This window comes from Stegostoma tigrinum, chromosome 7 (assembly GCF_030684315.1).
Source record: "Stegostoma tigrinum isolate sSteTig4 chromosome 7, sSteTig4.hap1, whole genome shotgun sequence".
NCBI lineage: Eukaryota > Metazoa > Chordata > Chondrichthyes > Orectolobiformes > Stegostomatidae > Stegostoma > Stegostoma tigrinum.
Window position 1 is genome coordinate 5,505,842 of NC_081360.1, and position 23,782 is coordinate 5,529,623.

The 23,782-nt window shown below is 43.1% G+C and overlaps 1 protein-coding gene across 3 annotated transcripts; it reads right to left on the reverse strand.

The window, feature by feature from the left end:
* Positions 1–234: 234 nt before the first annotated feature.
* LOC125453934 (myosin light chain 3, skeletal muscle isoform-like) lies at positions 235–23,782 on the reverse strand. 3 transcript variants are annotated; one of them, XM_048534098.2, is made up of 7 exons: positions 23,490–23,781; positions 10,359–10,386; positions 8,807–8,950; positions 8,505–8,678; positions 2,490–2,567; positions 2,321–2,363; positions 235–537 (listed from the first exon to the last, which is right to left on the reverse strand). In XM_048534098.2, the coding sequence occupies exons 1-6, from the start codon at positions 23,610–23,612 to the stop codon at positions 2,335–2,337; spliced, it is 576 nt and encodes a 191-aa protein (XP_048390055.1). In that variant the 5' UTR covers positions 23,613–23,781; the 3' UTR covers positions 235–537; positions 2,321–2,334. The 3 variants fall into 3 exon arrangements, with proteins under 3 accessions (XP_048390055.1, XP_048390057.1, XP_048390056.1); XM_048534100.2 differs by lacking the exons at positions 10,359–10,386; positions 23,490–23,781 and adding exons at positions 10,526–10,550; positions 10,719–10,834; XM_048534099.2 differs by lacking the exon at positions 235–537 and adding an exon at positions 594–833 and having other exon boundaries at positions 23,490–23,782.

Sequence of the window (23,782 nt, forward strand, 5' to 3'; positions counted from 1 at the left end):
CTGAATAAAGAGGTAAGGTTTATTAAACTCCCAGCTCTATGATAGAGGTGTTAACAAAGAGCAGTCTTCCCAGAACCCCTGAGGAACGGAATCATCACAGCCATATGCTTGATGAAAATTAAAGCAGAACCAAAGTTCTTTGACATTTTACGTGTATTTTGTTTTTTAAGTGCACTGTACAGAGTTAAAAGAAGAAAGAGTCGCATGTAGGATATAATATAGATGATACAGCTGCAGAGTAGCCACCAGACTTTATTGGATGTTGACAGCCACGTGCACTTTCCAACTGTGTCAAACATCATGGACAAACTAAGTAGTTCTATCCATCAGGTTTGCCACTGCAAATTTCAACATTTTTCTGTTCTTCCTCATTTTGTTGTTTGAAATGCGGTCCATTAGATACAAGTAAAAAAATGTGATTCTTGCACAGTCCAAAACAAAGGAGATTGCTTGCATTGGTCAGAAAGGCACAAGTTCCACGATGTAATGTCTTGGCCCTGTCAGGTGTTCAACCATTTAGAACCATCTGCACCAATTCTGGGAAACAAATGACAAACAGCATGAGTGATGAGGTGGAATACTCTACCAGTCACTCAGACTTGGCTTTAAAAGCACCAATTTCCTATACACTACTGCTCTTCCTGAGAACTACAATACTCCCTCTTTCCCTCTAAAATGCAACAAGGCCAGCATTTATTGTCCATCCCCTAATGCCCTTGAACTGAATTATTTGCTGGGCCATTTCAGTGGGTAACTAAGAGAACAGTCATCACTTTGTTGTGGTCTGGAATCACATGTAGACCAGATCAGAAAAAGATGGCAGATTTCTTTCCCTAAAAGAAGAAAAAAGGGCATTAGCAAACCATGTGAGTTTTTAATAATAAACAGTGGTCAGTATTTGTCGAGCTCTTTACTCTAATTCATTTTGACTATCCACCTGGAATTTTAGATTACTGTTTCAGCTGCCTTCCCTTAATTCTGCACCATTCCTCATCACTGAGTCAGAATTCTTAACTAATAGTTTCATGGGAGACATCTTCGCCTCACCAATTGTGGAATTCATTGAAAATGCACATCACCACCTTCTGTGTAACAATTAGGGATACGTAATAAATGCTGGCCTTACCCTGTCACCCCTATCCTGAAAAGGGTGAAGAAATTTCATGCAGACCTTGCCTCTTGACCTTGCTCAAGTAATTTTCACATTTAGAATGGTTGAAATGTTACACATCCATGTGATAGAAACCATTATAGTGCAAAAAAAGAAGCCATTTGGCCCATTGAGTCCACATCAACCCTCCAAAAGAGCATCCCAGCCTGATCCAGTACACCACTTTATCCCTGTAACCCTACATTCACCATGGCTAATCCACCTAGCCTGCACATTATGGACAATTTAGCACAGCCAATCCACCTAACCTACACATCTCTGGACTGTGGGAGGAAACCGGAGCACCCGGCAGAAACTCATGCAAAAATGGGGAGAACGTGCAAGCTCCAATCGTAGACAGTCACCCAAGGCTGGAATCAAACCTCGGTCCCTCGTGTTGTGAGGCAGCAGTGCTGACCACCAAGCACCATGCTGCCCTTATAATTAAAGCTGACACTTTCATAAAACCAGTTTAAACATTTTCTGAAGGCACGGGTTATTTTGAAAACTGCCACAATTAAATGTGATGTAATTCCATTGTGCTGGAGCCTAAACAGTCCCACTGAGCAAGAATAGTGGCAACTTGGTGCACCAAGACCAAACCAGTTCTATTTATTCCTCCCACTCATGTCTCTGTATGTCCCAATTCTTAAAAAAAATAACATTCAGGCTATTTGTTCACTCAGACAGGACTCTCTGGACTTCATTAATGGGATGAGGGCGCCACTGTCCATGCAGCATTTATTGCCAGAGGGCAGTTGAGAGTCAACCACATTACAAGGGGTCTGGAGTCACGTGTAGGCCAGACCAGGTAAGGATGGAAGTTTCATTCCCTAAAGGACCCTAGTGAACCAGATTGGGTTTTCCTTGACAATTGACAATGGATTCATGGTTATCATTAGATTCTTAATTCCAGATATTTTCATGGAATTCGAATTCCATCATTTGCCTTGGCAGGATTAGTGCCCAGGTCCCCAGAATGTTAACTGGGTCTCTGGATTAATAGTCTTGCGATAATATCACTAGGTCATCGCCTGCCCTCAGATTTGCAGAATAAAATGGCTACAGGTGATCAATTGGTGCACAGTAAAACAAATCCTGCTAACACTGGCAAAGAAGAAATTGTGAAAATTAAAACAGGCAACTAAAAGAAAACAAGCAGATGCATACCATGGGGATCCACTTTAAATGGACATGATGTGTTTGACAAACGCTGCCAAAAGGAAACAAAACAATTAATAACAGAATAGAAAGAAAGATTCCAAAATAAAATTGAACAAACTGCAAAAGATGACACAATTTAATTATGGGAGCTGCCCACGTTTGTTCAAACACCTACCCTCATAGTTAATGCACCCATTGGGATCCTCTTGACCTGACAGTAGTTGTTCTACCTGTTCCTCTGTCAGCTTCTCACCTGGTGGGCAGAACAGCTCACTATTAAAATCTCCTTCAAAGCAAACAATGCCCTTCCTCACAGTTTCAGTCCAGTGATTACAATCCTACAACTACTTTCCCCATTCCCAGATATATTAAAAAACAGTGCCTTGGCAATATGGAGGTGTTGCATTTTGATGTCTAAAACAGGCCAGAAAAATAAAACAAAAACAGAAATTGCTGGACAAATTCAACAGATTTGACAGCATCCATGGAGACAGGAAGAGTTAACACTGAGGTCAGTGACCTTCAGAACTCAGTTAACTCTGGTTTTTCTCCACTGATGTTGCCAGACCTGCTGAGTTTTTTCAGCAATTTCCATTTTTGTTTCACATCTCCAGCACCCACAGTCCTTTGTTTTATTCCAGGAAAACAAAAGCCTTGCATTAGACTGATGAAATTCTCAGCAACAGAAGAAAACTGGCACACAAAAAAAGAGAATGAAACATGTGTTTAAAACAAGCAGATCACACAAATTCCAAACTCACAGGAGAATACAATGCAATGGTTATTTGCTCACTGAGCAGGGTCGCCAGTGAAATTTTATAACAAGGCATGTCTAAATCAGGTTACATAAACATCCTATGACATAGAAACAGACTATTAACCCCTCATGTCTGCTCTGCCATTCAATGGGATCATGATAATCCTTCGGCTCCACTTTCCTGCCTTTTCCTCATAACCCTTGATCTCCTTACAGATTTAAAGTCTATCTGTCTCAGCCTTGAATATACTTAATGATCCAGCCTCAACAGGCCTCTGTGGTAAAGAATTCCACATATTCATCCCCCTCAGAAGAAATTCCTCCTCATCTGTCTTAAATGTACAACCCTTTACTCTGAGATAATGCTGTCTAGTCCTAGACTCTTCCACATGGGGAAACAACTTCTCAGCATCTACCCTTCCAAGACCTGTAGAGTCTTGTGTCTTGATGAAGTCATCTATCTTCCTGTAGACTCCAATAAGTACAGACCCAACCTATTCAACCTCTCCTTACAAGCCAGTCACTCCACACTTGGCATCGGCCTAGTGATTCTTCTCTGGACAGCCTCCAATGCGTATCTTTAAATTTTAAAAGAGGGCCAAAAAATATTTAACAGTATTCCAACTATTGTCTGACTACTTTGTTGTTTTGCTTTACAAAACCTATATTTTTATATTCCATTCTCTTTGAAATGAAGGCCAACATTCCATTTGTCTTTCCAATTAACTGAACTTGAATTGCTTTTTGCAATTCATGGACAAGGACTCCCAAACCCCTCTCAAAAGCTGTAACTTTCTGCCATCTTCTTTGAATTATTGTTGTCACATACTGTAATACAGTGAAAAGTGTTGTTTTGCCTACTATACAGGCAGATCACATCATACAAAGTACATCAGAGCAGCAGAACAGAGTGCAGTATACAGTGTTATAGCCACGGAGAAGATGTAGAGAGAGAGAGAGATCAGAAGTAATATTTTTGAGGTCTGTAATATTCAGCTCCTCTAATCGTCCAGCCAAAATGCATAACCTCACATTTTCACACCTAATATCCATTCACCAAGCTTTTGCCAATGAACTTAACCAGTCTATATCTCTGTGTACTTTGTCATCCTCAACACTAGCCATCCCATCAATTGGTGTCATCCACAAATCTGGTATTGTACATTCACTTTCTTGATACAAGTCATTAATATGGACTGTAAATAACTGTGGCCCCAGCAATGATGCTCATGGCTCGCCACTAGTTACAGCTTGCCATCCTGAAATTGGTCCTTTATCCTAACTCTATCTTATAATTGTTAGCCAATCCTTCATCCATATTAATAAACTACACCCAGCAGCATGGACTCCTGTCTTATTTTGTACCCTAATGCTGGATATTATCAAAATTCAAATATGTTACACTAACTGGTTGCTCTTTATCCTATTTGTTACCTCCTCAAAAGAATTCTATAAATCTGTCAGGATTAATTTCCCCTTCATGAAGCCATGCTGACTCTGACTATACAGCATATGTCTAAATGTTCCACAATTACATCCTTCATAATAGACTCTATTAATTTCCCAATAACAGATGTTAAACTAACTGGCATATACTTACCCGTTTTAATTTGTTTCCCTCCATTCCTGAATAAAAAGATACCATATATTGGCAGTTTTCTAATCCTCTGGGACTTTTTCAGAATCTAAGGATTCCTGGAAGAGTATTACCAGTCTTTGTAGCTACTTATTTTAATATCTTAGGATGCATCCCATAACATCCAGACGACTTATTGGCATTTAGCACCATTAGTTTCACGAGCGATAGTAATGATGTTTGTTTCCTTCCCACCTTTAGCCCCCTTGACATAGTTCATATTTTTGGAATGCTACAAGTTTCCTCTACCATGTGGGCTGATGCAAAAAATTTGAGTCACTGTTCCCTAGGAAATCTTTTACTGGTATCATTTATTAAACTTACCTCAGATCCAAAATAGCCTGATCCCCAGTTGGATAATGTTCAACATTCCCAAATAAACTTACGAATTCTTCCTCATCACTACCTTTGCTCATTTGACTTTCCCAATCTACACAAAGGTAAAAACCAAGAACTATCAATAGGCATTTGATAAGGTTCCCCATGGAAGGCTCATTCAGAAGGTCAGGAGGAATGGGATACAGGGGAACTTAGCTGCTTGGATACAGAATTGGCTGGCCAACAGAAGACAGCGAGTGGTAGTAGAAGGAAAATATTCTGCCTGGAAGTCAGTGGTGAGTGGGGTTCCACAGGGCTCTGTCCTTGGGCCTCTACTGTTTGTAATTTTTATTAATGACTTGGACGAGGGAATTGAAGGATGGGTCAGCAAGTTTGCAGACGACACAAAGGTCGGAGGTGTCGTTGACAGTGTAGAGGGCTGTTGTAGGCTGCAGCGGGACATTGACAGGATGCAGAGATGGGCTGAGAGGTGGCAGATGGAGTTCAACCTGGATAAATGCGAGGTGATGCATTTTGGAAGGTCGAATTTGAAAGCTGAGTACAGGATTAAGGATAGGATTCTTGGCAGCGTGGAGGAACAGAGGGATCTTGGTGTGCAGATACATAGATCCCTTAAAATGGCCACCCAAGTGGACAGGGTTGTTAAGAAAGCATATGGTGTTTTGGCTTTCATTAACAGGGGGATTGAGTTTAAGAGTCGTGAGATCTTGTTGCAGCTCTATAAAACTTTGGTTAGACCGCACTTGGAATACTGCGTCCAGTTCTGGGCGCCCTATTATAGGAAAGATGTGGATGCTTTGGAGAGGGTTCAGAGGAGGTTTACCAGGATGCTGCCTGGACTGGAGGGCTTATCTTATGAAGAGAGGTTGACTGAGCTCGGTCTCTTTTCATTGGAGAAAAGGAGGAGGAGAGGGGACCTAATTGAGGTATACAAGATAATGAGAGGCATAGATAGAGTCGATAGCCAGAGACTATTTCCCAGGGCAGAAATGGCTAGCACGAGGGGTCATAGTTTTAAGCTGGTTGGTGGAAAGTATAGAGGGGATGTCAGAGGCAGGTTCTTTACGCAGAGAGTTGTGAGAGCATGGAATGCGTTGCCAGCAGCAGTTGTGGAAGCAAGGTCATTGGGGTCATTTAAGAGACTGCTGGACATGCATATGGTCACAGAAATTTGAGGGTGCATCCATGAGGATCAATGGTCGGCACAACATTGTGGGCTGAAGGGCCTGTTCTGTGCTGTACTGTTCTATGTTCTATGTTCTATGTTCTATGTAATACAATGCCTCCCTGAGGCTCCAAACACAGACCACTCTGCATGGCTCCAAGAGGCTTTAGAACTTTCCCAGCTGGCTTTGGCACCTTCTCTTTGCTGTTTGAAACACAATTAGATCGGATCATGACTTATCAGCTTTATTCACCCTTCTTTGTGCATTACTTGGGGGCCTCTTAATTTTATTTCATTGATTGTTCCTCAATCCTCATCTTTTGTTATATATTTCTGCTGCTTTTTTAGTGTTTGCTTTCTCATTTTCTAATCCATCTCTCACATCCATCTCTCAAATGTCTCCATGAAAGTCATTAAAGAGGTTTGGAACACCTGTTGCATCAGGTATTCAAGATCCCATGCCACTGGAGCAGGGAGCTCCCTCAATGTTCCTGCCAACATTCTTCTCTCAGCAGCACCACTTACAGGTTCCCTGGCCATTTACTGTAAGAACTCCACAGAGGCCGGTATCTGGTCACCAAGTCACCTTTAATTTACACATGGGGAGTCCTTGACACTGATCCAGCTACCCCAGAGTCAACTCAGAATAAACAGGATGTCTGTCAGCCAGGACCCCCTAATCAGGCCAAATTAACAGCCCCAGTCAGTGATCTCATTCTATGAAGTCCACCTGGCTGACCTTGTTGCAATCACTACATTTATCTCCTTACTTTTTGAAGAGGTAACAGAGAGTTAGTAGGAGAAGGCTGTAGATGTGGTATACATGGGACTTACAAAAAGTGATGTAGTGCTACACAGACTCGAGGAATGTTTGAGATCACGAAATGGGACGGTCAGTAGCAGATTGGATACAAAATATTCTGGGTGATACGGAATAGTGAATAATACTGAATGGATATGTTTCAGATTGGAGGAAGGTTTGCATTGGACCCTTGCTTTTTTTCCCCAATATAAAATTGTCTAAGTCTTGGTGTGCAGGGAACAATTTCAATATTTGCGGCTGACAGGAAACTTGGAAGCATTGTAAACAATGAGGAAGAACAGTCTAGAGTTCAAAAATGACATGGACAAGTTGGTGGATTGGTGGCTGGTAATTTCCAATGAAGAAAAGAAAGAGACCTGGCTTTCAGTAGCACAAACAAACACTGATAGACAGTAAAAATGGGAGTACAGTTTCTAAAGGCGGTTTCGGAGCAAATGGATCAAGGTGTATATCAGCACAGATGATTGAAGGTAACAGGACAGATGGAGAGGGAAGTATACAGTACTCTTTATTAATAGGGACATACAGTACAAGAGAAAGGGGTGGTTAGAATTTGTATCAGGCCTCAGCAGCAGTATTATGTACAGTTGTGGGCACAACGTTATATGACCAATGTGAAAGCATTGGAGAGACTGCAAATGTTACTTATAAGAATTATTCCAAGAATGAGAAACTTCAGTTATGAGGATAGATTGAAGTAGTTAGGACTGCTCTCCTTACAGTGAAGGAGACTGACAGAAGATCTGACACAGGCTTTCAAAAATCATGAGTGGGCTGGATTAGTGAATAGGAAGAAGTTATTCCCACTTGTTAAAAAGGAACAAGAAAGAGAGGGCATTAAATTTAAAGTGATCAGTAAAAAGGAGCAAAGGTAATGTGAGAGAGAAAAAAAGACCTTTTTCCCTATACATGCATAGTTGGAGTATGGAATGCACTGCCTGAAAATGTAGTGGAGGCACATTCAATTGAGGGATTGGGTGATTAGTTGAATAAAAATAATCTGCAAGGGTATGGGCAGAAAGCAGGAAGCTGGCACTAGGTAATGATGCACATTTGGAGTGCTGGCATTGGGGCCACAATGTCTAATTGGCCTCTTTCTGCATCATAACAATTCTGTGAACTTTATGGAATCTTGCTATGCAAAAGTGACATGTGGTTGGATCTCCTGGAGCCATACAGAGATATTCCTTGACAATTTTTTTTATTAAACGAAACCAAATGAAATACAAATCCCCCATCCAATTCCTTCACATGGAAAGCAGGCACATCCCAATTTTAGCAACATTTAACTTAAGTGGAAAAGTTGTATTGTCTGCAACTTGTCCAATCAACGATAGCAAACATGGAGTAGAATCTCAACAGGAAACATATAGATTTAAAAATGCAAGTAATGTTCCTAAATGCTAAAATCCAGTTATGCTTAGGGCCATAAACCTTTATGGTTTATGATCACAGTTAGACATTGCATACCCAGTGTGGCCAGGACATGGCGAAGTTCAGCCCCCATCACAGTGCCGTTGCCCTCCTTGTCAAAGACACGCAGACCCTCAACAAAGTCTTCATAGGAACCCTGGTCCTTATTGTTGGCCATCGTCTGGAGCATGGGCAGGAACTGGTCAAAGTCAATGAATTTATTGACCATCTCTGAAACAAAGGCAGCAAAAGATGAATGCTATGAAGCTCTGATAGTCCCCTCATAGAACAATGGTTTTTAATTAAAAACAGAAAAAAAAAGTACAGATGGATGCCACTGGCCAAAGCCAGGGTCCTACCCTCATTGCTGGGGTTGTTCAGGATCTTTTTTACTTCAGCGTTGGTTGGATTCTGGCCAAGAGCACGCATGACATCTGCAACCTGGCTGAGGGTGATCTTGGAATTGCCGGTCCTGTCAAACAGGAGGAATGCCTCCTTGAAGTCTATGGAAGAGAGAACATGACACTGACGAACATCACAGAACGGATAAAAAAACTTGTAATGAAAATCTCTGATAGCACTAAAAGCACAGATCCAGTCCCACTGCTGTACAATTCAGAATGAATTTAAGGGTTTAGGCTATAGATGCCACGTGAAGATGAAAATTAATGTAGAAACGGAGCAAGAGGAGCCATAGTAAATATATCGGACCATGTCCAAACTGTTCGCTTGGATTTGCATATTCAAGTCTATGTTTTCACCTTTTAAGGATGACGAAAGATCCTCCTGGTGAAGTGCAGTCTGGGAGTGGATAACAAGGGAAAGAATCGTGAATAACAATACCCAGATGTTTCATCATGATTCAGTCGAAGATACGCAGCTATTTATGAGCAAACCCAGCAAACAAAACGTGGATGGCTAAAGTTAACATACGCCAGCTCTGTATAGCTGACAGTTAGCCTGCTGCCTGACAACTGTTCTTTCTACTTATTTAGCGTTTTTTAAAATCCGTCTGGTGCCAGGTCCATTACAAACATCAGCAGATTCAGCCTTCAAGACTGACTGTGACCTTTAACATTTCTTACGTTGCGGGGTTCACTCAGAACAGAAGCAATGACTCTGTGGGGCAAACTGAACCACGAAGCTCCCACTGCCACCAAGGGCCCAGTGGGCACTTCCCAGGCTGGGATGGTTTAACCAGCCGTACATCACTTTAAACATTTTTTTAAAAGTTGATCAGTTTAATTGTAAAGGGTGAATTTTCTGTTCAGCATAGCACTTTGACAACTGTACTAACCACCCACAAGGATTTTTCTGTGACTCGAACGGGTCTGCGAAATCTCTCAGACCCTAAATCATGCCCATATGACAACCGCTCTGCCCTCCAACCCTGGTGGTTCTCCGTGTCAGCACACAATCGTATTTCACACCTTTACAACAAGGAAAATCAAAAAACTTACCAAGCACCCACACGGCCAGCATTCTCCAACACGCCTCCGCCTCCCCGGGCCCCACACAATTTCCACCAACACATTCCCTAGCATGGTACATATCCCGTTCCTTCCATACACACCCCCCGAGCTCGGACGCCTCAGCCCCACCACACAAGGCCTCGGTCAGATCTGGCACCTGTTCAAACCAACCTCCAGGACTGATCCCTTCTCCTGACTCACCGATTCACTCTCCCTCTCCCCCCAGACTGACCGAACCCCTCCCCGAAACTGACCGATTCATCTCCTGTTCCCCGGGAGTGACCAATTTCCCCCCCCCCCCCCCCCCGCCAAGGCGGTGTTCAGGAACCGGCCTTCCTGCTCCCACTCCCCACCCACCCCAGTTACCACTCGGGGCGGGGAAGAGAAAGCTAGGTGGGGAGGAGAGGTAGGGGGTGGTTGGTGAAGAGCCGCTGCTCACCTTCCTGCTGCTCCGCACTGAACTCGATCTGAAAGAGAGAAAGAGAGAAACCCAAACGGAGATAGAGAGAGGGAGGGTGGAAGAAGAGGTGACCACCCCCGGGCGCCGCGCTGGTTACCCTACTCATCGATGGAGCCAACCCCCAGGGCTCCTGATCAAACACTTACCCGCCACCTCGTCTGCTGAGAATGACTGCAAGGCAAGAAGAAAACAGAGATTGGAAACATTGCAAAGGCACCGAGAGGAGGAATGAGTGAGTGAGTTAATTGAGAGGGAGGGAGAAAATGACTGAATGCGAGGAAGGGGTAGGATGAGTGAACGAATGAATGAGGGCGCGAGAGACGGAGCAGGGACACCCACCATGGCTGAGGATCCGCAGGAGCTGCGACGGCGAGGACAAACTCTTCCTTCTCACACACGGTACTCTCCGAAGAGCCCCTTCGCCTCCTATTTATGTGGCTGCTCGGCTGCTGGGGCCAGCGGCATCAGGTGTCGGCTCCGCCCGGACCCTCCCCCTACTCCCGAGTTCTTTAACTTTCTTAGGGCACGAAGACGGCGGCCAGAAATACACCATCGCCCTATTTTGGGACCAAGACTTTTCAGGCAGCAAGGAGCCTGCAATGTGTCAGCACATTCGGCCGGAAAGTCTCTGCTCAGTCAATGACCCCCAGCTGGAACGGTCCTCCTTACATTGACCCCTCAACTCAGCACTGACTCCCACTTGGCGGGTACCCCTTGAGGAGGGCCTCACTCTGTAAAAGGCGCCGGATAAATATACAAATAACCCTTTCTGTAAAAGGATTTAAAGCATTTTTACGGGGAATTATTTATATCATGTTACAGGATTCAATATATTGTAAAGCAGGAGTGTGCTCTCCCTCTCCTTCCTTCACACGTCATTCGCCTTCTTGCCATGCCCTCATAAACTTAAGTAATAAGCTGTTCAGCTCTACCTCTGACCCCTAGCCTACTCAGGACTTTGGGGGGAGAACCTCAGGTTTCTGTAACCTTCTAAGTTAAAACCTGCTTTCTGATAATTTTCCTAAAATATGTACCTTTACAATAGAGGACTGTTTAGACTACATACATGGTCTGATTAAAATCTGCCACAGTGATAGAAATTAAACAGTTATTGAAAAAACACCGATGAAATTTAGTTGTCACTTCGGATTCCTAGATCTCTTGGTGTGGTGAAGAACTGAGGACTGAATCTGAGCCCAGCATTGGATGATAGGTCACACAATCACAATGGGCTGATTGTGAATCGCCAGTATCTGCTAGTGTCAAACACACATCATGGAGGACTGTTGTGGAGTAGTGGTAGAGTCCCTACCTCTGGGCCAGAAGGTCCCAGTTCAAGTTTCACCCGCCCTGTATGTGGGTTATAACATATCCAGATGGGTTGAGTGAAAATGACTAAAATTCATTCTGAGCAGGTAGTTATTTCAAAGCACTACAAATGCTGCACTTCATCAACAGCCAATGAAATCCTTGGTGTAAAACTGGAATACTGTTTTTCAAGAAGTTGTCACTTCTGTGAATGCATGAAGTATGTGTTCCACAGAAGTGTTTGAAATAAGGACAAGCATTGTAAAGTCTAGGCTTTACTGGACCAAAAGTCAACATAGATCAGTGAGTGCAGAGGTGAGCAGAATTTGAAGTGAGTCTGCAAATGGGCAGTGGAGTTCCAGATGAGCTAGAGTTTACAGAAACTGCTCAGCAAAGCATCGAAGGATGCAATGTTCAGCACATTGTTCTTAGGCCAGCTCTTGGGAGTTATTGAATAACTCCCACAACCCTTGTCTGTTCATAATGCAAACATTTCCTTGATAAAAATATATCTTTATGAAAGCTAATATTGAGTCGACTTCTCCCAACTTTTCACTGTTTTTCGGAGTATGCAGCAGACAAAAATTTTCTCATCTGCCCTCTCTTCCTTTTGGCAAATATGTTAAATCTGTGTCTCTTAGCGACAGACATCCTTCCAGTGGTGAAGTATCAAAACATTGCAAAATGTGAAGCACCTCTGTTAAATCTCTCCTTAACCTTCTTTGTCTAAGAATGAAAAGCTTTTCTCCATGTAACTATTCTAATATAGCCTCCTCTGTACCCGACATCTTTGATATATGTTTTAAAGTGTAGTACTTTTTGTATAAGGCAGTCATTACATAGACGAGATAACTCTTTACACTGCAAGTGAAGATCTGCCCATCAGGTTATAAAGAACTGTTCCATGAAGAGCCTGAATTCCTTTACCCAACCCCCCCCCCCCCCCCCCGAGATTATTATGAATTAATTAAAATCAATTACTTTAAATGTCAGTATTTTAATATCCCAGATTTTCCGGACAAGAGTTCTGACCACAGACTACCTCCTTCATTCAAGTAAACCCAATTACACCTGTGTAACATTTCCCGGCTTCCAACTGCCTTAACTCCATTCATCAAAGGAAAGTACCAAATATGATGCTTCCCTAGAACTGAAAAAGAGTCAGACCAGACTTGATATGTTAACTCTGTTTCTCACTCCTGCATTCTCTGTGTTTGCCTCAGTTTCTCTGCTGATGAAACATTTATCATTATATTTTGTATCTCCAGCCCAGCCTACTTCATTGTTCTCTGAGCTGGTCATCCATTAACTATATACTTAACATAGAACATAGAGAACATAGAACATTACAGCATAGTACAGGCCCTTCGGCCCTCGATGTTGTGCCGACCTGTCACACCGATCTGAAGCCCATCTAACCTACACTATTCCACATACGTCCATATGCTTATCCAATGACGACTTAAATGTACCTAAAGTTGGCGAATCTACTACCATTGCAGGCAAAGTGTTCCATTCCCTTACTACTCTCTGAGTAAAGAAACTACCTCTGACATCTGTCCTATAACTTTCACCCCTCAATTTAAAGCTATGCCCCCTCGTGCTCGCCGTCACCATCCTAGGAAAAATGCTCTCCCTATCCACCCTATCTAACCCTCTGATTATTTTATATGTTTCAATTAAGTCACCTCTCAACCCTCCTCTCTAATGAAACAGCCTCGAGTCCCTCAGCCTTTCCTCGTAAGACCTTCCCTCCATACCAGGCAACATCCTAGTAAATCTCCTCTGCACCCTTTCCAAAGCTTCCACATCTTTCCTATAATGCAGTGACCAGAACTGTATGCAATACTCCAAGTGTGGCTGCACCAGAGTTTTGTACAGCTGTAGCATAACCCCTTGGTTCCGGAACTCGATCCCTCTATTAATAAAAGCTGAAACACTGTATGCCTTCTTAACAGCCCTGTCAACCTGGGTGGCAACTTTCAAGGATCTGTGTACATGGACACCGAGATCTCTCTGCTCATCTACACTACTAAGAATCTTACCATTAGCCCAGTACTTTGCCTTCCGGTTACTCCTACCAAACTGCATCACCTCACACTTGTCTGCATTAAACTCCATTTGCCACCTCTCAGCCCAGCTCTGCAGTTTATCTATGTCTCTCTGCAACCTACAGCATCCTTCGTCACTATCCACAACTCCACCGACCTTAGTGTCGTCTGCAAATTTACTAACCCATCCTTCTACGCCCTCATCCAGGTCATTTATAAAAATGACAACAGCAGTGGACCCAACACCGACCCTTGTGGTACACCACTAGTAACTGGTCTCCAGGATGAACATTTCCCATCAACCACCACCCTCTGTCTTCTTTCAGCAAGCCAATTTCCGATCCAAACTGCTATATCTCCCACAATTCCATTCCTCCGCATTTTGTACAATAACCTACTGTAGGGAACCTTATCGAATGCCTTGCTGAAATCCATATACACCACATCAACCGGTTTACTCTCATCTACCTGTTTGGTCACCTTCTCAAAGAACTCAATAAGGTTTGTGAGGCACGACCTTCCCTTCACAAAACCGTGCTGACTATCCCTAATCAATTTATTCTTTTCTAGATGATTATAAATTCTGTTTCTTATAACCTTTTCCAACACTTTACCAACAACTGAGGTAAGGCTCACTGGTCTATAATTACCAGGGTTGTCTCTACTCCCCTTCTTGAACAGGGGATCCACATTTGCTATCCTCCAGTCATCTGGCACTATTCCTTTAGACAATGACGAGTTAAAGATCAATGTCAAAGGCTCGGCAATTTCCTCCCTAGCTTCCCAGAGGATTCTAGGATAAATCCCATCTGGCACAGGGGACTTATTTATCTTCACCCTCTGTAGGATTTCTAATACCTCTTCCTTGTGAACCTCAATCCCACCTAGTCTAGTAGCAAATTTACTATCTCAGCCTATCTCAAATTATCAGCAAATTTACTAACCCACCCTTCCACTTCCTCATCCAAGTCATTTATAAAGATCACAAAGAGCAGCGGTCCCAGAACAAATCTCTGTGGAACACCACTGGTCACCAAGCTCCAGGCTGAATACTTTCCATCCATTACCATTCTCTGTCTTCTATTAGGCAGCCAACTCTGTTTCCAGACAGCCAAATTTCCCTGAATGCCATGCCTCCTTACTCTCTGAATGAGCCTACCATGGGGAATGTTTTCAAACGCCTTGCTAAAATGCATGTACTCCACATCCTCTGCTCTACCTTCATCAATGAGTTTTATCACATCCTCAAAGAATATAATAAGGCTTTTGAGGCATGACCTGCCCCTTAGAAAGCCATGTTGGCTATCTCTAATCAAACTATGCTTTTCCAAATAATCATATTTACTGCCTGTCAGAATCCTCACCAATAATATGCCCACCACAGAAGTAAGACTGACAGGTCTGTAGTTCCCAGGGTATGAGTAAATTAGTTTGACTAATTAAGAATTATCCTTCCTTGGGTGTAAAAGTGAAGGAATCTAGGGATATGTGGGAATATGGGATCAGGTCCAATATACAAATACACATAGCAGTAGACCATTCTGCCCTCTAACCTGTTCCACCATTCAACAAGATCATCACTGATCTGATTGTAACCTCAAACTCAGGTTCCCAACTATCCCGTTATTTCTCACCCCATAGATGACAAGAATCTGTCTAACATTGCCTTAAAAATATTCAATGTCCCCCCCAACTCCATTGCTAACTGACTGGAGTGTTCCAAAAGACAGTCTCCATCTTAGTGAGAAACCCCTTACTTTTAAACTATATTCTTTAGTTCTAGCCTCTTCCCACAAGGGAAAGTATCCTTTCAGACCCATCATGTCAAGTCTGAGATGATAACCTGCTGTTGGGAAGCTGGAAAGAAAACCACCCAACTCTGACAAACTCAAAAGTATTTAGTAGAAAAAGTAACTTTATCCACTGATGATTCTTGAGTCTAGGTGATTCTATAACTGTTGCACAATGGTCCCAATACCAGTCCTTACAGAATATCTTTTGTCAGTAACTACCTTTGAGCCCCACTTTCTTTTCCAAGTTTTTGTTGCCAGCTTGTTACTAGTGTTACCTGTCTTCTGACTCTGCATCCTCTGACCTTAATCATGAGTTGATAATGGTGCAGTGTATTGAATGTGCCTTTTGAAAATGTAAGCATTTTATATTTGCCATATTACCCTTACCTACTCTTTCTGTTACTTTCTTTAAGAATTTGTTAAGATTGCTCAAGTGAAAACATCCCTTTTATAATTTATGCTGTCTACTCTAGATTTCTTGATGATCTTTATTTGTAGTTTTGAGTATAAATTCCATTATCTTTCCTCCCACAGGGACATGCAAACTGGTGTGTTCATCCCTGAAGCTGTTATATATTATCTCTGAAGTATAGGAATCACTTTTTTTTGTTGACCAGATTGTGTGGCTGTAATGCCTTAGTGAATGATTGTTTGTGTCTATAATGGCGCCAAACAAATAATCCCACCTTCAAAATCTACCCTCTGCCTGCCCCAAGCACCCACGCCCCCCCCCCCAACTCCCGCAGGAAGCCTCACCCCACTTTTCTTTAGCACTCTCTGTGGAGTTATTCAAAATTTTTAGTGGGGTTAGAGAATAGATACACAAACGTATCCATCACATTGAATCTTACACTGACATTTCACTCAACAGTGATGTGGAAATTGGGATCTGAAACTCCTGTTAGAGCCATCCTGATATAGAGCGAAAGGAGCAGAAATCCTTTGCAACCAGAAGGCTCACTTCACTTTCTTTCATAATAATTTGGGGCCATGACACCCTGTATAGAGGTTCAGTATCAGAATATGCATTCTTTATGTGTGGTTTCAACTAGCACGTCGTGATTGCCAAGGATCACGTAATGTTAGCAGAAGCAGAAACAGGGGTCACACCAGTTTAAAAGGGAGTGATTTTCTGAGGTTGCCTGAGAAAGTGAATCTAAACATGTCCGTGGCTTTGGTGAGATTGTAGAGTGACCAAAGCAAAAAATGTATTTGATTATATTGTGCCTCAGCAAGCATGGTGGACTCCTAATTAAAGAAAAACTCATTTTAGACTATTTAAGATTCAACGTAGTAATGGCATATACAGAAGGCATGTGGGAGGATGAGATCTACATCGACTTATCAGTGTGGATGTGACTGCAGCTTAGCTATGTAGCAACTCCATATTGCCATGATGGTGACAAAGCATGCCTGACTGTCTCCCTGTCTATCAAAGCCACTTGGTTTCCTGTTCAGAAGAACAGATTTTACAGTGGTTGCAGCTTTCACTGAGTGCAGTGCATTTGCAATGTTCTGTTTCCATCTTCCAATTCTCAGCAGACCCTGTGACGAAGAAGTAAAGCACAGGCACATTTTGATATCAATGAGCAGTCAACAAGCAAATCAGCGGATGCCAAGCAATTGCACAATGTCATTGGAAAAGTGAATTTTCCATAGAGTTAAATGATATGAGACAGTTTCAAACAACAGCTGAGTTTGCAGGCGAACCCATGTTAATGGACAGACAGCAGCAACATGACTTGAGGTCTGAAATTAGCATATACACATGGTAATCATTTCAGGGTCTTAATTTAAACATTTTATTTTCACATACATTCATCAGAATGATTGGACAAATTAAGATAAGGCAGATGAGCAAGCTGTGAAGGATAGGAGGTGCTGTTGTGGTGCTATGATGTGTGCCAGGAAAGGGGATTGTCAACAGGGCATCCACTCATGTTTAAACAATCTGAGACCAGAGGATAAATGATGGTCCAGAGCAATGACCTTATCCAGCCTCCAGCTACGGAGACATGAAGTAGACCAGTACAGTCCCAGAGTGAAGCAGCACTGGCACAGTGATGATCAATAAAGTTCTCAGACCTTGCCACACAAAGAATTTCACATCCCTGGGAGACAGTTTGGACTCAATCATTTGTCTTGTGAATGGAGTGATGAAGAAAGCACTTCACCAACAACCGCTTCAACATTTCACCACCACTCTTGTACTGGATCCACACTGGGACTTACAACACAAGTGAGCTCACCCCACCCCTTTTCCAGACGAAGCATTGATTGGCATGAAACATCATCCCACTCTGCAACTGGGCATTTTCCATTTACCAGATTTAAAACATGTGACAGCAACCCTTCCCGTGAGATGCAGTTGATGGGCAGACAAGCCCAATAAGTTGATCGAGATCAATCACAATCTGTACAGAAAACATTCCTACACTTCAAGATTCCCTCACTGAGCCTCACTCAAATATACTTTTGTCTGAGCCTTTTACACATATACCCTCACTGAGCCTGTCACACATATATACTCACTGAGTCTCCATTACATTATATTCACATTCAGCTTCCTGCATATCTACCCTCCATGAGCATCCCTAACCTGTATCCTTACTGAGTCTCTTTCTCATATTCTCTTATTAAGCCTCTGTCACATCTACCTTCAATAACTGTCTTTTACGTATACCCATATGCTCAAATATATCATCTCTGAGCCTCCATCACATATACCTTCGATGAACATTTTATGTGTACCCTTGCTGTGCCTCATTCAGATCTTATGTCCACCTTCACTTTTTCTCATTTGCTTATACCTAGCCTGACCCTCTTTCATGAATACCTTCACAGATCCTTGGCTGCATAGACTTTCACTTAGTCACTTTACATACCTTCATGAGTGACTTTCACATTTACCCTCACTTTGACCCTCTCATATGTACTTTCCGTGATCCACTCTCATAAAGCTTTATAGAGCCTTCTTCACATCAATGTTCGCTGAGCCCCTTTTACATTTGCCCACAGAACCTCTGTCATATATACCTAAATGACCTGCCCACTTAATATATCTTCATTGAGCTACCCTCACGTATGCGTTCACTAAGCTCTTACATATACACTCAGTTAGCCTCTCTTAGAAACAGCCTGACAGAGCCTCTCACATATGCCATTAGATCACCTCTCTTACATATCCCCATTAAGCCTCCCACATATTTACCCTCACTGAGTAACCCTTACCCTTAACCTTAGTGAGTGTCTCTCAAATATATCTTCTGAGTCTCCATTACATGTACCATCACTGAAAATTTTTGTATGTACCCTGGCTGTGCCTCACTCACAGATTGTCTCTTAAATATATCCTCACTGTTTCCATTTGCAAATACCTGCCGTGAGCCTTTGTCACGTATACCCTCACAGACCATCTCTCAAATATACTTTCACTGATCTACATACATGTACCCTCACTGAACCTCACAGACATATTCCCATTGAGTCTATCACATAAACACCCTCACTGAGAACCTCTCATGTATTCTCACTCAGCCTCTCATACATAGAGTCTCAGATGTACAGCACAGAAACAGACCCTCCAACTCATCCATACCAACCAGATTTTCTAAATTAATCTAGTCCCATTTTCCAGCATTTGGCCCATTATTCCTCTAAACCCTTCCCATTCATATGCCCATCCGGTTGCCTTTTAAATGTTGTAATTTTTCCCACCTCTTCCACTTCCTCTGGCAGTTCATTCCATTAATGCACCACCCTCAACATAAAAAAGTTGCCTCATAGATCCCTTTTAAATCTTTCCCCTCTCACCTTAAACCTATGTCCTCTAGTTTTGAACTCCCCTACCCTGGGGATAGGACTTTGACTATTCACCCTATCCATGCCCCTCATGAGTTTACAAACTTCTATAAGGTCACCCCTCTGCCTCCAATGCTCCAGGAAAAATAGCAGCAGCCTATTCAGCTTCTCCCTACAGCTCAGAAACTCCAACCCTGGCAACATCCTTATAAATCTTTTCTGAATTCTTTCAAGTTTCACAACATATTTCCTAAGCAGGGCAACCAGAATTGAACGTAGAATTCCAGAAGTGGCCTAACCAATGTCCTGTACAGCTGCAACATGACCTCCCAACTCCAGTACTCAATGCACTGACCAATCAAGCCAAGCATACCAAATGCCTTCTTCACAACCCTGCCAACTGTGACTGCACTTTCAAGGATCTATGAACCAGCACTCCATTGTCTTTATGTTCAGCAATACTCCCCAAGACCTTACCATTAAGTGAATAAATCCTGCCCTACCAAAATGTAGCATCTCACATTTAAACTCCATCTGCCACTCATCAATCCATTGGCCCATCTAATCAAGATCCCATTGGACTCTGAGGTAATCTTCTTTGCTGTCTACTATCCCACCATTGTTGGTGTCATCTGCAACCTTACTAACACTTACTAACTATGCTGTCACTGAGGCCCTTCCACATATATCCTCACAGTCCCCCTCATGCATATACCCTCGCTGAGCCTCTCACACAGACACCAACACTGAGCCTTTCACACAAATACCCTCACTGAACCTCTCACACATGCACCTTCACTCGGCCCCTCACACCTGCACCCTCACAGAATCTCTCACACATATAACCTCACTGAGCCTCTCTCACACATATACCTTTACTGAGCCCCTCACATATACATTCAAAAATATGCCCTCTCTGAGCTTCTCCCACACATATAACCTCTCACACGTATGCCTTCACTGAATGCCCCTGACATGTACTGTCACTGAACCTCCCATACATATACCCTTGGTGAGCCCCTAACACATATACCCTCACTGAGTCTCACATATATCCAAATTGAGACTCTTGCATAGCTATCCTAACTAAGCATATCTCACATATACCCCTCAACTTCCCTCACATGTACAGCCTCAGTGAGCCCCCCCCCACACATATAATACCCTCACTGAGCCTGTCTCACACATACACCCTCAATGAGCCTCTCACACTTTTACCCTCTCTCACATATACCCTCACTCATCCCATTCACTAATATACCCTTATTGAGCCTCTCACATAAACTCACTCACTGATAGTCACACATTTACCCTTACTGAATACATCTCATAGATGTCATCACTGAGCTTCTCACATATATACGCTCAATGAGCTTCTCTGACATATATACCCTCACTGAGTGTCCCCTATATATATCTTCACTGAGCATTTTACACGTATACCATCACTGAGCCTCTCTCACACATATACCTTCACTGAGCTCCTTACATACTCACTCACTGAAGGGTCCTCACACATTTACCTTCGCTGACCCCTTTACACGTATACCGTCACAGAACCTCTCATACATATATGGTCTGAGCAACTCACATAACTGTCCTCGCTGAGCCACTTATTTATATATCCTCAATGAGCTTCTATGACACATCTGCCCTCATGAGCGTCCCCCACATATACACTCACTGAGCCTCTCAGACGTATACTATCACTGAACCTCTATCACACATACTTTCACTGAGCCCCTCACTAATATACTCACAGTGTTCCTCACATATAACCTCACTGAACCTCTCAAAAATATATCCTCACCGAGATTAATATACACTCATACACTGGCATTGAACCTCTCCTACATGTACTCTCACAGAACCTCTCACATATATATCCTCACTGAGCCCCTCACACATATACTGTCACTGAATCTTTCACAGAAACACCCTCAACTATGCTCCTCACAAATATACCCTCACTGAACCTTCTACACATACACCATCAATGAATGTCTCTCACAAATACCCTCATCTGAGCTTCTCACATGGACACTCACTAAATGCTTCACAGATACCCTCACTGAGCCCCTCACACATATACCTCACTGAGCCCCTAACACATATTTACCATCATAGAACTTCTCACTAATCTTGCCTCACTGGACCTCTCACACATACACCTTCAGTGACTGTCTCTCACACATACCCTCACTGAGCCCTTCTCACATATACCCTCACTGAACCTCTCAAACATACCCTCTTGAGCTTTCCTACACATATAACTTTACTGAGTCTCTCACAAATATACCCCTACTGAGCCTTTCACATATATTAACATATTTCACATACACCCTAAACTGAGCCCCTCTCACATATACCTTTATTGAGTCTCTCACAAAACAGAATATTTTCATATGCCCTCACTTACTGTCTCACATATACCCTCATTGAGCCCCTCGCATATTGACCCTCACTGAGAAACCTTTACATGTACCCTCCCTGAGTCTCTCTCAAATATATCATTTCTTTGCCTTCATCACATCTTCCATCATGAAAATTTCAGGTGTACTCTTGTTGTGCGTCACACAGTTTGTCTCTTATATGTACCCTTATTTTCACAATTTGCATATCTCTACCCTGAACCTTTTTCACATACACCTTTACAAGGCACCTCTCACATGTAACCTTATATATACCCTCAGATCCTTACCTACATATCATTCACTGAGCCACTTCACCTATGACTTCATGAGTCGCCCTCATATATAACCTCACAATGCCTGCCTCATAGCTCCCCTCACTGAGTCCCTTACGTATACATTAACTGAACCTCTCTTAGAAATAGACTGACAGGGCCTTTCACATATGCCTTTACAACACTTGATCCACATATATCTCTCATATATACTGAGCCGCATCTGCATATACCTTTACTGCACCTCCCTCATGTATTTCCTCTCTGGTATGTAGTACACTGAAAGTTGGGGGTGTATTATTTATCAGTTTGTCCTGCATACTAGTCACTATTTAGACTGACTGTACATCGTTCTCTCGCTGCACTCAGTGCCATCCCTCCTAACAATTCATTCGACTGAGGAAGGGTCACGGGATCCGAAATGTTAACTCTGCTTTTATCCTTCGCAGTTACTACCGGACCTGCTGAACTTTTACAGCAACGCTGTTTTTGTTCCATTCATTCGACCGGCTGCGAACCAGTTTAAACAGTGTTATCAGAACACCACTGACGGGAGGAAGACGAGGCAGAAACGTTCAAGGACTCACAAGTGTCCGTTTCTTAGGTCACGTTCTGCCTACAATGTAGCGTTGAGACCTGTCTGCTTTTTTTTCTTTTTGCGGGGATATATTGCCTAGAAACAACGGACCCAGGGTTATAATCAGGAAAGACATGCTCCTAAATGAAGAGTAATCCAGTTCCATTGCAATGGCCATCCTCTAAATGTTAAAAACGAATAGAATAAAACTGGGGGTGCTTGTTTCGTAAGGCACTGGATGAAAACAAAATCTTGAAATTTTCCCGAGTTATTTTTTTCACTGAAACTCGGGAAAGTAAGAGTGTGATAGTAGCGTGGGGCGCAGATTACTGTTCTTGAATCTCGTAACGACTCGGGCTGACAAGTGCTGTATAGAATATCAGCTGCTCTGTCAGGGGGTCAGGGTGGCCGCATGAACGAGCCACAGAAAGCAGCAACATTCCCGTTTGAAACGTTAGCCGTGGTGTATTGAGTGTTGTTCCCATATTTAGTGATATTTCTGCAGCCACTTTGTCGCCCCGTGTTGTGGGCGGGGAGGAGGGCACTGAGCAGCCCGGGAAATGGGGGTCTGTAAGGATTTGATCGAAGCTCAGTCGGCTGCAAGGTGAGAACTTGGCAGATCCGGACAAGCGACAACCATAACAAATAAAAGCAAAACCTAATTTCAGGAAAATGCTCAATGGAGCAGAAGGGCCAGCTAGCTCACTGAGCTCACACCTTTTATTGCCTGGCACTTGTCAGTCATTTCTTAATCTATGCCACATGCATTTGTGAAAGGATGTTTGTTAAAAAGGGGGACACTGGCGCGCACACACTGACACATCCACACTCACACGAATTTTCACACGGCCTCACACACACTTACACATACATTCAGACTGAGGTATTACTCACCTTGACTGAGGACAGATCGATGGCCGGTTCTTTGGGCTTGACTGGTTCCGGGGGTGGGGGAGCTGGAGCTGGAGCCGCAGCCGCTTTGGGCTCTGCTTTCTTTACATCCTTCTTGGGTGCCATTTAGGACAGAGAGGTGTGCGTGTGTGTGTGTGTGAGGGAGGGTGTGTGTGTGTGTGTGTGTGTGTGTGTGTGTGTGTGAGAGAGAGAGAGAGAGGGAGAGGGAGGGAGGGAGGAGGAGGACGCCTGGAGTCAAGCAGAGGTTGCTGGTGCGGAGCTGGGACACTGCGTGC